The sequence below is a fragment of the Muscardinus avellanarius genome (genome assembly GCF_963383645.1).
Source record: "Muscardinus avellanarius genome assembly, chromosome: 1".
NCBI lineage: Eukaryota > Metazoa > Chordata > Mammalia > Rodentia > Gliridae > Muscardinus > Muscardinus avellanarius.
The window spans coordinates 225,499,194-225,513,550 of record NC_137786.1 but is presented as its reverse complement, the minus strand read 5'-3'; the positions used below and the strand labels follow the sequence as shown (position 1 = coordinate 225,513,550).

The window sequence follows — 14,357 nt, the reverse complement described above, 5'->3', positions numbered from 1 at the left end:
CTGACGCAGTTAGTGGAGTCAACTGAATCGTTTCAAGGTTTTCTCTGAACCAGTGTAGTGTAGATCTAGACCAGACAGGCCCCAGTTTACTCCCCTGGCTAAGCCTGAGCATTGTGCCTGATGTCATTGTTTTAAGATTTTTTTTTTCAGTCTAGTTTGTAGAGCACAATCTATTCCTAGCCTTGTGGGGACTATAGAGATGTTTCTACCTACTCTTTTCCAGTGGCACTTTCCCTGGAATAAAGTTCTAAGGTAGTTTCTTGTTCTATATATAGTCAGATGCGTCATTAGCCAAAGATTCTAGAGGATCTCTCTTTGCTTGTCTTGGATCTCCATAAACCAAACCAAAACAATAAGCTCCCTCTCTTGTTCTCTCCTCTCGAACTCCCCTCCCACCTTGACTGTGGCACCTCCAAACTCCCGTCTCTGTGTGTTCGAGTGAGTAAGAGACCCTACGCTCTGGTTGGAGTCCATGCCACTGGGCTGCAATCTGTAAACTGAGGCAATTCCAGGGCTCACCGTTCCCTGTTTTTCTTTCTCAGAGCTCATACAGTCCTGCAGTGTTCAAATGATGACACAGGATAATTGTCACCATTTCAAATGTGAAGGTAACCAGGTCCTAAGACCATATCTTGACCAGATGAAAAAGTCCCCTCCCTGCTTTCAAAAAAGCATACAGTTCTAGCCGGGCGTGGTGGCGCACGCTTGTAATCCCAGCATTCGGGAGGCTGAGACCGGAGGATCGTGGTTTGTGGACAGCCTCAGCTACTTAGTGAGGCCCTCTGCAACTCAGTGAGACCCAGTTTCAAAATAAAGAATAAAAAATAGGGCAGGGGGTGTAGCTCAGAGGTCGAATGCCCCTGGGTTCCATCCCCAAACCCGAAAAAAAAAAAAATACAGTTCTGCAGGTCTGGCTTGAAGCCTGACATATCACACACAGGCAGTTCTATGCAATTTCTTTAAAAGCTCTCCAATGCCATCACTTAGAAATTTACTCTTCTGCACAAATATCTCAGTTCCAAACAAAACACAGCAGCATTATTTCTTTTTAGTCTTTTTCTTTCTTTCTTTTTTCCTTATTTACCTTTTTATTTACTTGTGTTTAGGTAAGCACAACTTAATAAAACGAGTCAAGTTTGTAAAGATGCCATTTTTTAGCTGGGTACAGTGTTACATGTCTGTAATCCCGATATTTAAGAGGCTGAGAAAGGAGGATCACAGGTCCAAGGCTAGACCCTGTTTCAAAATTTAAAAAATAATAAATAGGGTTGGGGGTGTCGCTTGGAGATAGAATTGGTTCAGTTCCAAATACAAAAAATGCTGTTTTTATATAACCTAATAATTTTTTTTAACAACTTGCATCATAAATCCAAGAGGGAGACTCAGAGGTGAACTTGAGGCTCAAAAAGAGTGTGAATTTCAGTGCTGAGAGGAGACCACTAGCTTTGAATATGACTTGGTAATAATAACTGTTTACATTTAGACCATGTTAAAATGCCCTATATTGAAATGCTTGCATCAAAATATCATACAACATAAAGCATTTTAACTCAGGTGGGGAGAAGAAGGAGAGGAACAGTGTTACTAGGGATAAAATAAATATGTTCAGTACTTTCTACAGCCAACACTCTCCTACGTACATTCATGTATCCACCCACTCAATCCTCACAAAAATTCTGTGACTTGGATAGTGCTTTTATCTTATCTACTTTTGAGAAAGCCAAGGCACAGAGGGGCTAGATAGCTTTCCTGAGGTTACACAGCTTGTTACTGGAGGAGCCAGGAAATCATTAATAGTAACTAAAAATAAAAGTTGTGTGTATTTGTTTTTTTGGTGGTGGTGGTAGTGGGGTTCCTGGAAACCCTTCTACCTCCGGGCTACGCTCCCAAACCTATGTTTTATATTTTTATTTGGAAACAGGGTCTCTGAAGCCAGCACAGCTGGCTCCGAACCAATGCGGTCCTCCTGTCTCCGCCTCCCAAGCGCGGGGATTACAAGCATGCGCCACCACCCCCGGCAAGTTGTGTGTATTTTAAAGTGTGCAGAGAATATCATGCTAAGTGAGATCAGCCAGTCTCAGAAAGTCAAGAGTCATATGTTTTCTTTCATATGTAGAAGCTGGAGAGAAAAATAGGAAAAAAAAAAAAGAACTTCAGATAAACAAAGGGAAAGACCAGTAGAACAGCTGAATGAGGACTGAAGAAAGAAACAGTTGGGAAAAGATTGTATCTATACATAAAGTCTTCACTATGAATCTCACATGTACAGGGAGGGAGTAGAGGGGAGGAGATACACCAGGTGCTGTGTGCACGTGTGTTTGTATCCCTTTGAATCCCGCTATGATGCATCATTACCATGCACCAATAAGTATAAAAAAGTAAAATGAAATGAATGGCTGGGGCTCAGAAAAGAAAGGGAAAAATTAAACAAGTGACCCCTGTGCTTTCTGCTGATCTTGATCTTTCCTCAGAGCTGGTGAGGACTTCAGCAAAGGAACTCTGAAGAAAGACAAGGCCGTTCAAACAAAACTTACTTCTGAATTTCCACCGGCTCTTCCCATTCCCGAAGGTGCTGCAATGTTCCTGCTGCAAGGTGCACAGATGCTGCAGACACTGGAGATGTCCCTGATGAAGAGCCTTCCTGAATCCTTAAAGGTGACAATGTGAAACACTGAGGGTAGTAAAGGAGAGAGAGAGCGCGCCATACCCATGCTTAGCTTGCGCCTATTTTGAGCCTTGACAACATCATGCTAAGTGAAATCAGCCAGACTCAGAAAGACAAGGGTCATATGTCTTCTCTTACTTGTGGAAGGTAGAGAGGAAAAAGGGGCCAAAACGAATTTTCCTGAGAGTAGAAGGGAGACTTGATAACATGAATGATAGGAATGGAAGAGGTACTGGTCAGTGGGATTGATCAAATTATGTTATGTGCATGGAAGAACGCATCACAAGGAATTGCACTATTTGTATAATTAGAACCCACTAATAAACAATTAATCAGTGAAAAAGAAAATATCACGAACTCATGAGATAATTTCTATGTAAGCATGTTCTAGGAAGAATTACTTGTTCAAGTGAAAAGTTGGAAGCAATTTAAATGGTTATCAATTGGCAAATGAACAAATAAACCATAAGATATCCTTATAATAGTCTTATTCAGCCTTTAGAAAATATTTAAAAATTAATTTTTACATTCGTGAATGCAGAAATAGGCCCATAACACATTCAGTGGGGGAAAATCAAGTATCAGTCATTTTATTTTTATAAAATTTTCTCTGCATATGAAAGTCTGGAAAAATAGATTAAGTCCTATAATATGATCTCCAGTTCAAAAAATTCTATAATAAAAAATGGTGCCCCTAAAATCATTATTATTTTTAGCTGAATACTTTACTACATGCATTATGACAGAGAGAAAAAAAGGTTCTATCAATCAAAATGAAAAAAATAGTACATGAGCCAGGTGTGGTGGCTCACGTTTGTAATCCCAGCATTCTGGAGGCTGAGACCCAAGGATCATGGTTCGCGGACAGCCTCAGCTACTTAGTGAGGCCCTCCGCAACGTAGTGAGACCCTGTTTCAAAATAAAGAATAAAAACAGGGTGGGGTGTAGCTCAGAGGTCGAATGCCCCTAGGTTCCATCCCTAGACCCGCAAAAATTATAAAAAGTACATGCTTTGAATTGGATTCTCTACTTGGGTCGTGTGTGTGTGTGTGTGTGTGTGTGTGTGTGTGTGTGTGTGTGTGGTACAAGGGATGGAACCTAGGGGTATTCTATCTCTGAGCTACACTCCCAGCCCTACCCTAGTTTTTATTCTTTATTTTAAAACAGGTCTCACTGAGTTGCAAAGGGCCTAAGTAGCCAAGGCTGTCCACGAACCATGATCCTCCTATCTCAGCCTCCTAAATGCTGGGATTAGAATCGTGCAACACCACCACCCCCAGCTTACTTGGCTCTTTTTTTTTAATTTGAAACGTCACCATTTTGTAGACAGAATCCTTTTCCTGATCACATGAGGTATTCTGCCACTCCTTCCTAATAAGCTGACTTTTTTCTCTTTCATGGAATCCCACAGGTTTATGGGACCATTTTTCACATGACCCATGGAAACCCATTCAAGCTGAAGGCACTAGTAGACAAGTGGCCTGCCTTTACCACAGTGGTTGTCCGCCCTCAGGAGGAGGTAAGCTGTTGTACTAGAAGACAATGCTGCTTTGTTCATATTGGCCGTGTGTCCACCATGTACCTGGCAATACAGTAAAACCTAGGAACACTGAAATGAATCCCAGTGATGGCAAATAAGACCCTGTTCTCAATAAGCTCACATCCTGGGGGAAAAGAAATCGATAAGTAGGTAAATTAATGGGAGGCATGAAGCATGAGGATAGACACAATATACAGAAAGAGCATAAGGAAAACTTGATTAAACTGTGGAGGCTGGAGGTGGAGGCTTTGGGATAATGTTTGGGACACTTCTTGGTAGAGGTTTCAGCTGAAATTTACTTTGTAGGTAAATGCATTTTTGTCAGGCTGATAAAGAAAAAGTGTACATTCTCAGAAGAGATACTGGAAAGGGCAAAAATATAAAGATATGATAATAAAAATTGAGTCAGGGTGGCCATAAAGAGAAATTTCAAAGATAATTCTAGAAATTTTTGCATGCTAATTAATAGATTTCAAAGATAAAAATCTATAAGCTTATTTTAAATTTTCAAAAAAGAGCCGGGCATCATGGCGCACACTTGTAATCCCAGCATTTGGGAGGCTAAGACAGGAGGATCGCGATTCGTGGACAGCCTCAGCTACTTAGTGAGGCCCTCTGAAACTCAATGAGACCCTGTTTCAAAATAAAGAATAAAAAATAGAGCTGGGGGTGTAGCTGAGAGGTAGAATGCCCCTGGGTTCCATCTCTAGTACTGCAAAAAAAAAAAAAAAGTCAAAAAATTAGAGGAAAAGGTGAACATGACGGTAGAACAGGTCTCTCCAGCAATCACCCACACACAGAACCATGAATTGAAGTAAGTCTCCATGCAGAAAATACCTTTATGAGAGCTAAGAAGATAAGGCACAAAATTACACTACCTGGTTGTATCACAATAATAAGAAAGACCACATTGAAGAAAGTAAGATAACCATTCCATCCCCAGCTTCATGCAGCTCATTGGGACCAACACACACACACACACACACACACACACACACACACACACACACACACACGAGAGAGAGAGAGAGAGAACGAACCAGGCAGACCTCAGTGGTCCTGAACTCCAGGATGACCTCCACATGTTTGAGCCTCCAGACCTGCCTTGGCACCAAGTGGCATCTCACCACCCTGGGCATCAGGCCTGAACGCTGGCCCTGCTCCCCAACCCATATTATTGCCAGGTTGATCTCTGTGGCCCGGGATGCTGGACAGCCCTCAGCAACAGGCGGGCCACAGTAGAGCCTGGTTTCTGGAGCTCTTCAGGGGCACACCAGTTAGGGTGGCTCTGGACCGTGTGTGTGCTCCAACACCATGAATGCTGTAGCAATCCTGGGCTTTGCACCACCCCAGATAACTGCCCAGAATCCCTGGAAGGCCTTTTGCAAATAACGTCTGTCTACAAAGACTGGAATAAATACCCATTTTTTTCAGAAGTGCAGACATCAGTGCATAGTCACAAGAATCAAGAAGAGTTAGGGAAATATGATGTCACCAAAGGGACAAAACAAAGTGCCAGTAATTGCCCTGTAAATACATGGAGATATATTTCTGGGCATAGGGACACATATCTATAATCCCAGTACTTGGGAGGCTGAGACAGGAGGATAACAGGTTCAAGGACAGCGTCACCAAGTAGTAAGACTTTCATCAACCTAGTGAGACCCTGTTTTAAAATAAAAATTATAAAATAGGGCTGGGGGGTGTGTGGCTTGGAGGTAAAATGCCCCTGGGTTCAATCCCCAGTAAAACACACACACACACACACACACACACACACACACACACACACACACAATGAATTAATTGCCTCACAAAGGCAGTTGTTTTAAGGACATTCAGCAAACTTTAAAAAAACAAAATGATTCACAATGTGAGGATAGTTAGTAAATGACAAGAACAAGAAATCCAATAAAGACTGAAATATAAAAAAGTAAAAGAGAAATCCTAGAGCTGAAGAATTCAATGAGTAAAATGAAAAAATGTGCAATCTTTTACACATGATCTTCAGCAACAAAATACATTAATGATGTATTGCTGGCAGTAGGTTATTTTATGCAGCATTTTCCAACTATTTTTCAAGAATTTATTTAATTTATTTTTTGTGGTACTGGGGTTCCTGGAAGCCCTTCTACCTCCGGGCTACACTCCCAGACCTATTTTTTATATTTTTATTTGGAAACAGGGTCTCTTAAGCCAGCGCAACTGGCTCCGAACCAGCGCCATCCTCCTGTCTCCGCCTCCCAAGTGCTGGGAATACAAGCGTGCGCCACCACGCCCGGCTAGACAGAGTATTTTTAAATAAAGTATTTTAATGGGTTTTTTAAAAAATATTTTTTGGTTTTATTACATATCAATGGAGATTTTAATCTAGAGTTATTTGTATTAAATTTAAAACTGTCCTGTTTATGTTTGTGTGTTCTGTATTTTTAGTAAAAGTAAAATATATTCTTGCAGGAGCAGCTCTCCTTCATCAGCCTTCTTTTCTCTTCCTTATGATGGAGATAATTGATAAAAGAATACTGTCTAAATGACTGTGTCCTTGACTTGAATGGTAGTGCTATATACGGGCAGAGGATAGTATTGTTCTGTAATTTTTCATCAAGAATCGAATATTTGAACCTCTGTCTTTATTTCATGACTTAAATGACTCAGAAATAATTAAACTGTGCCAATAAAAACACCTATATTTTGTTTTTTAAACGTCTCAGTATAATGGAACTAGAAGAACAATCATAAATGCTAAGGAATTCAGTCTATTCTCCCTTTCCCAATGATAATAGGATATGACGGATGACCTTGATCACTACACCAATACTTACCAAGTCTACTCGAAGGACCCCCGAAACTGTCAAGAATTCCTTGGCGCTCCCAAAGTCATCAATTGGAAACAGCATTTGCAGATTCAAAGTAAGAGAAGTGTGCTGACTCACTTTTGTGTCCCCATATGACTCATACTTTCTTCCTTTAGGCTGTAGAGCCTTAACCTGATGTCAATTTTTTTTTTTTTTTTTTTGTGTGTGTGTGTGGTACTGGGGGTGGAACCCAGGGGTTTTTCTACCTCCGAGCTATCCTCCCAGACCTATTTTTATACTTTATTTGGAAACAGGGTCTCACTAAGTTGCTGAGAGCCTCACTAAGTAGCTGAGGCTGGCTTCGAACCTGTGTGATCCTCCTGTCTCAGCTTCCCAAGTGCTGGGATTACAAGGGTGCGCCACCACGCCCGGCTGATGTCAAATTTTTTTACTCACCTGCATCTATACCTGTATCCACAAATATGGCAAAGAATAAGTTTCATATAGAGAACCATAAAGTGCTTCTTATTACCACAAAATTATGCCATATTCTGCAGATGTTTCCAGCATGCTTAGAGTGATTACTAGGTGCCTGAGAAGAGCTTCACCTCTGGACTTTCATTCCTGAATGGCAATTCCTTGTGCCACAGACCACCTCCATGGTCACCAAGGGCAACTGTGGTGGTTACAAGCATGTCCTCTAGAGTGGGATCTCCTAGGATGACCTCTGCCTGTTCCTTTCTATGAGGTTCTAGCAAAGTGACTTACCCTCTGAGATCATACTTCTCACATTAAAAAGGAGAATAGTATTGACAAGTAAAGCACAGGACACTGAAAAAAGTTTAAATGAAAGTTTGACTTGAAAGAGCTTAATACAATACCAGGATGTGTTCGTTAATTTTTGCTGTAGAACAAACTTTAAAATTAAATGGATCAACCATTTAGGCTGGGCTTTGATGGTGAGTGAGTCCATTAGCACGGCCTCGCTCACATGTGTTAATGAGAATTCTGACTGTCGGTGCTGGCTGTTGGCTACAGTAACACCATGATAGAAGCCCTGTCTCCACCAAGATAGCCTAGGCCTATTTTTATGCCATTGTTTTCAAGATAATGAGGTGCAAAGAGAGAGGGAAAGCCCCAAGACACAGACACTTTTAAGCCTCTCCATTCATTAAATTTGCTCTTTTCTTAGTGAATGCAAGTTTCATAACCAAGGCCAGATGTGGTGCAGGAGTGGACTATCCCAGAGCATGAATACAAGGAGATAAGGCCACATTGTGAGTTATTACTACACTAATCTAGCCCAATAGGAACATGGCCCGGTAGATGTTGGCTGTCATTTTTATAACTCACCCCTTTGATGGTCAAAACTATGTAACTAGATAGCATAGGAAAACTTAGTTTCTGTCTTGGTATCACCATAAACTGCATGACTGTTTCAGTCAGTATTCTTATTGCTGTAATCCAAAACAACCAATCAAACCGGGCGTGGTGGCGCATGCTTGTAATCCCCGCGCTTGGAAGGCGGAGACAGGAGGATTGCGCTGGTTCGGAGCCAGCCTTGCTCGCTTAAGAGACCCTGTTTCCAAATAAAAATATAAAAAATAGGTCTGGGAGTGTAGCCCGGAGGTAGAAGGGCTTCGAGGAACCCCAGTACCACCACCAAAAAAACAAAACAAAACAAAACAAAACAACCAACCAAAACTTAGAGAAATGGGGATTTATTTGCTCGCAGTTTTGAAGAATTCAGGGTTTTAGTCCATATAAGGCCAGTTTAAATTAGCAGAGCTTGCGGGCATTGTGATAACAGACAAGAGAGAGGCCAGGCGTGGTGGTGCACGCTTGTAATCCCCACACGTGGGAGGCGGAGACAGGAGGATGGATGGCGCTGGTTCAAAGCCAGCCTCACTGGCTTAAGAGACCCTGTCTCCAAATAAGAAATATAAAATTGGTCTGGGAGTTAGCCCGGAGGTAAAATGGTTTTCAGGAACCCCAGTACCCCCCCCCACACACACACACCAGAGAGAGCAAGGTTTCTGCTCTTATACCATGGTGGCCAGAAACAAGAAAGTAAGCAAGGGAATTGGAATACAGATCACAGTCTCCGAAGCTACACCCCCAGTGATCTCCCTCCCCCAGCCACAGCTCACCTGCCTAGGTAACACCCAATAAATTACAATGGCTTTATCCACTCATGAGATTATAGCCCTCAATTTTATATCAACTCTGAACATCAATACATGAGCTCTTTCAGGGGGCATTCTACACATAAACCATATCTACAATCATGAGTGAATTCATTTCTGGACATGTTTTTACTTATGTAAAACAGGGAAAGTTATTTGAATCCCGACTCTGTAACTATTCACACGGTGGCAGCACCCGGCCTGCAACCAAAGTGACCGGAGCCTGTGACACTCACCTCTCCACTGGTGAGCTCTCCCGCAATGGCATTTTAACTATCACGTGTCTCCTATAAATCCATCCAGGTTCCCAGCCCAGCCTGAATGAGGCCATACAAAACCTCGCAGCTGCTAAATCTTTCAAAGTCAAGCGTTCAGAAAACTTACTCTATATGGCATCTGAGACAGTCAGTACACTGGTTCCTTCCCTGCTGAACATAAAGAATTTAGCACCAGGTGATGGCAAGCCGAAAGACATGTGAGTAATCAGATCAGTCTATGTTCCCCACTTCTCTCCACCTGGACCGCTTTCCACCTGCTCTCCCCATCTCCCTCCCGCTTGCCTACCGTGTTCTCCAAAGCAATCAGGATCATCTTTTTTTAACTTATTGGTGCATTTCAATTATACATCACAGTAAGGTTCAACCTCTCTAGCTTCCACAAATGAGAGAAAAAAAAATACCGCCCTTGACTTCCTGAAACTGACTATTCTCACTTAGCATAATTTTCTCCAGTTCCAGCCATTTCTGCAAATGCCATAATTTTGTTCTTGTTTATAGCCGAGTAAAATTTCATTCTGTGTATAGACCACATGTTCTTTTTCTAGACTTTTATTGGTGCTATGAGATTCAGTTCTCAGCATAATGAGATTCAAAGGGACAGAAACATCCATGCACACAACACTTGGTGTATTACCCCCTGGTTTCCTCCCCTTCCCCTTCCTCTCTTCCCATACATGTTAGTGAGATTGGCACTGAGACTTTGTATGGACTTAATCTAATTTGAATTGTTCCCTTCCTCAATCTTCCTTTTCCCCTTCCTCCTCTAGTCCCCTCCCACTATTTTACTGTTTTCTCTCCTCGTTTGAATGAAATTTCTTTTGCTTCCTATTTTTGTTCTAGCATCCACATACAAGAAAAATCATCACCTTTGACTTTCTGAGACTGATCTCACTTCACATAATTTTCTCTAGCTCAATCCATTTTACTGCAAATGGTATAATCTTGTTCTTTATGGCTAACTAAAATCCCATTATGTGTATATACCATAGTTTCATTATCCATTCATCTGTTGATGGACACCGAGGTTGGTTTTATCATTAAATTACGTTGGATCGTGCTGCTATAAACACGGATATGCATGTATCATGATAGTGTTCTAATTTCAGTTCCTTTGGAAAGATGCCAAGGAGTGCTATGACTGAGTCATAGAGTGCTTCCATCCCTAGTCTTCTGAGGAATCTCCATTATGATCTACAAAATATAACAGTTTCTTTATCCATCCATCTGTTGACAGATAACCTGGGTCGGTTCTATAATTTGGCTTTTGTGATTGCTCTGCTATAACCACGGGTATGCATACATCACTGCAATCGGACCTTGATCTCTTTCCTAAAGAACTAAAGTCAGAATAATTTTTTGAAAAGTGTAACTCAGTCTAGGGGAGAGTTCACCAAGTGCTATGTGCATGTATATCCTTATCACTCTGAACTTCATTATGATGTCATTCCAGTGCACAATAAAAGTATTTTTCACATTTTATTTTATTTATATGTGGGACATATTGAAAATGCTATACATTTAGAATTTTCTTGGTGCCCTCTCCCACCTCATTTCCCCTTCCCCCTCCCAACAATGAGTGTCCAGTTTAACCAGGCTATATTAATACTTTTTCACATACGTGGATGTAGCTCCTCCATTAATCAACCTCAGCCTTCTTCCTCTCCTACTCTTCCATTCTAGCTTTGCTGAGATTGCCCCTCCATTATCAAGAGTCCCTCTGGTATTCCCTACTCCCTAGTTTGGACATATTAGAGAAAACATATGTCCCTTCTCTTTCTGTGCTTGACTAATCTCACTTAACATAATGTTCTCCATATCTTACCATCTTCTTGCGAATGCTATGATTTTATTCTTCTTTATAGCTGAATAGAATTCCACTGTGTGTATTTCCCATAATTTTGCAATCCATTCATCTGTTGGTGGAGACGTAGGTTGGTTTCATATTTTGTCTATTACAAATTTTGCTGTAATGAACATGGGTATGCATATGTTATTGTAGTTCTCTGATTTCAAGCCCTTTGGAAAGATACCCAGGAGTGGTATAGCCGGATCAAATGTTGGATCTATTCCCAGTTTTCTTAAGAATCTCCATACTGATCTCCATAGTGGCTGAACTAGTTTGCACTCCCACCAACAGTGTAAAAGAGTTCCTCTTTCCCCACATCCTCACCAGCATTTGTTATTATTTGATTTCTTTATGCTTGCCACTCTGACTGGGGTTAGATGGAATCTCAGCATAGTTTTGCTTTGCCTCTCCCTGGTGGCTAATGATGTGGAACATCTTTTTTAAAAATTGTAACTCAGACCTGTGCCTCCTCTGCTTGCATGACTCCACCATCTTCCTTCTCACCTGGAATCAATCTCTTGCTTTGCCCTTGACCTTCTTGTTGGCTTCCTTCAACACGCTGGCCTTCTCTTTCTTGTTTCTTCTACTTTCTTTTTCAAGGTAACAGAGCTTAGAACAAATATACACCTTCACACTAATAGACTTTGCCTCTTTCTTGGGTTCTCCCTAGCAACAAGGACATGTTTAAACTCTCATCCATGGACATTGCCCACGCTCCCTTGGTCAATAAATTCTGGCATTTTGGTGGCAATGAGAGGAGCCAGAGATTCATCGAGCGTTGTATCCAGAACTTTCCAAGCACCTGTCTGCTGGGGCCTGAGGGGACTCCTGTTTCCTGGACCCTGATGGACCAGACAGGGGAAATGAGGATGGGAGGCACTGTGCCTGAATACCGGAGCCAGGGCCTCATCTCCTATGTTGTCTATTACCAGGCCCAGAATATGTACAGACTCGGCTTTCCCATCTATTCTCACACAGAGAGGAGCAACAAAATTATGCAAAAAATGAGTTACAGTCTACATCATATACTCATGCCCTGTGACTGGAACCAGTGGAACTGTGTGCCTCTGTGAGGCTGGCCTAAAACACAACCAAGTTGGACCTGGGTGCCTAACAAGAGGAGTGGGTGATGCAAGAAAAGAAAATATAAATTTTAATCAGCAATTCAGTAATCATTGGGTTCTGGGGAGCAGTGTGAGTGGTCAACAGGACCACCACGGTCCCAGTGCTCAAGCTCTCATGGGCTTCCCCCTAGGTTCTTCAATGTGAAGTGGGCCTAGATTCTCCCGGGTTGAATACATATAATTTTTTTTTCTTGTGTAGTCAGTACTTTATTTTATTTTATTTTATTAATTTATTTTTTAAATTGGTGGATTGTGGTCATGTATCAATCACATTGGAGTACAAGACTTGAGAGGATATACAAGCACACATCATCCAATTAGCCCTCATCCAGCCCCCATCCCATTCTCTCCCCCTCCCTCGATCCCATGCTTCTTTGGTGATTAACTTTGATACATTTGTTTATGTACCTCCTGCGTTTTAAAGAGGCTCCGTCCTCCAGTATTCCATACCCTCTGATTGGTCACATTAGTTGCTTCACTATAGGGCCCTTTCTATAGCTCAACCTCTTCCTGTTGCCCCTTTCTTCCTAGTTATTGCTGATTAGGGGAAGCGTCTAATTTATATTTTCTGCGATATTTCTCTGTGCATGCTGTGTTGCAAGTACCGATCCCACTCTTGACAGCCCCAGTAGTGGTCTGGCTACTCAGTGGACTGATCCAGACCTCGCTGGCTCAAGCAGCGGCCGTGACTCATGGGAAGCCCCGGTTCTGGTCTCGCTGGCCCCCACACCAGCCTAACCCTTCAGCTGGCTTCGATCCCAGCCTCAGAGGCCACAGTAGTGGCCTTGCCTCACAGCAGGCTCCAATGCTGGCCATTGGCCCCGGCACTGGCCTAACCCCTTGGCAGGATTCCAATCCCGGCCTCGGAGGCCCCAGCACCGGCCTTGCCTCATGGCAGGCTCCAATGCTGGCCATTGGCCCCAGCACCGGCCTAACCCCTTGGCAGGCTCCAATCCCGGCCTCGCTGGCCCCAGGACTGGCCTAACCCCTCAGCAGGCTCTTATCCTGGCCTCGGAGGCCCCAGTACCGGCCTTACCTCACGGCAGGCTCTGATGCCAGCCTCGCTGGCCCCAGCACCGACCTAACCCCTCGGCAGGCTCCGATCCCGGCCTCAGAGGCCCCAGTACTGGCCTTGCCTCACGGCAGGCTCCGATGCCGGCCTCGCTGGCCCCAGCACCGGCCTAACCCCTCAGCAGGCTCCGATCCCGTCCTGGAGGCCTCAGCACCAGCCTTGCCTCACGGCAGGCTCCGATGCCAGCCTCCTTGGCCCCAGCACCGGCCTAACCCCTCGGCAGGCTCCAATCCCGGCATTGGAGGCCTCAGTAGTGGCCTTGCCTCACGGCAAGCTCCGATGTCAGCCATTGGCCCCGGCACCCACCTAACCCCTCAGCAGGCTCCGATCACTGTCTCTGAGGTTATTATTTCAAAGGTTCCAGGTGTAATGTATCAGATCTCTGCCTCCCCTGAGTACTGGCCAAGGCCATTGCCACTGCCTCCACCATTTCAAATCCTTCCCGGGCTCTTTTTCCACTCTGAATGTTGTCCAGTGTTCCTAAGCATGCGTGACGGTAGCATTCGACATTTGGTGTAATTTCTCCAAAAAAATAAGGTTGGTAGGATCTAGTTTCTGCTTCTCCTGAATACAAGTCTCCACCGCCATCGCGGAGACCTCTTTCTACACCGCCTTTCTCCTTGGTCTCTGCTAAACTCTCTCCTTACAGGTGATGTCCAAGATTCTTAATGATATAGAAAAACAGCAGTCCTCCTTCACAGAAAATTTTTCCATAAGTTCCATTGCATTTAGATAAGTTTTGTCTGCATCTCCAGTGTCCTGGCATCCGCAACGGCTTTCTTAACTCCTCTTCAATATTTTTCTTTTTCTTTTTCTTTTCCTTTTTTTTTTTTTTTAAATAAGTGAAGACA

At 43.0% G+C, this 14,357-nt stretch overlaps 1 protein-coding gene across 1 annotated transcript; it reads left to right on the top strand.

The window, feature by feature from the left end:
• Positions 1-2,577: 2,577 nt before the first annotated feature.
• Positions 2,578-12,383, top strand: LOC308279698 (glycine N-acyltransferase-like; the record flags this gene model as incomplete). Its single annotated transcript, XM_080719814.1, has 5 exons — positions 2,578-2,655; positions 4,077-4,184; positions 6,989-7,115; positions 9,490-9,661; positions 11,981-12,383. 5 exons carry the CDS (start codon positions 2,578-2,580, stop codon positions 12,381-12,383), a joined length of 888 nt encoding a protein of 295 aa, XP_080575940.1.
• Positions 12,384-14,357: the final 1,974 nt, after the last annotated feature.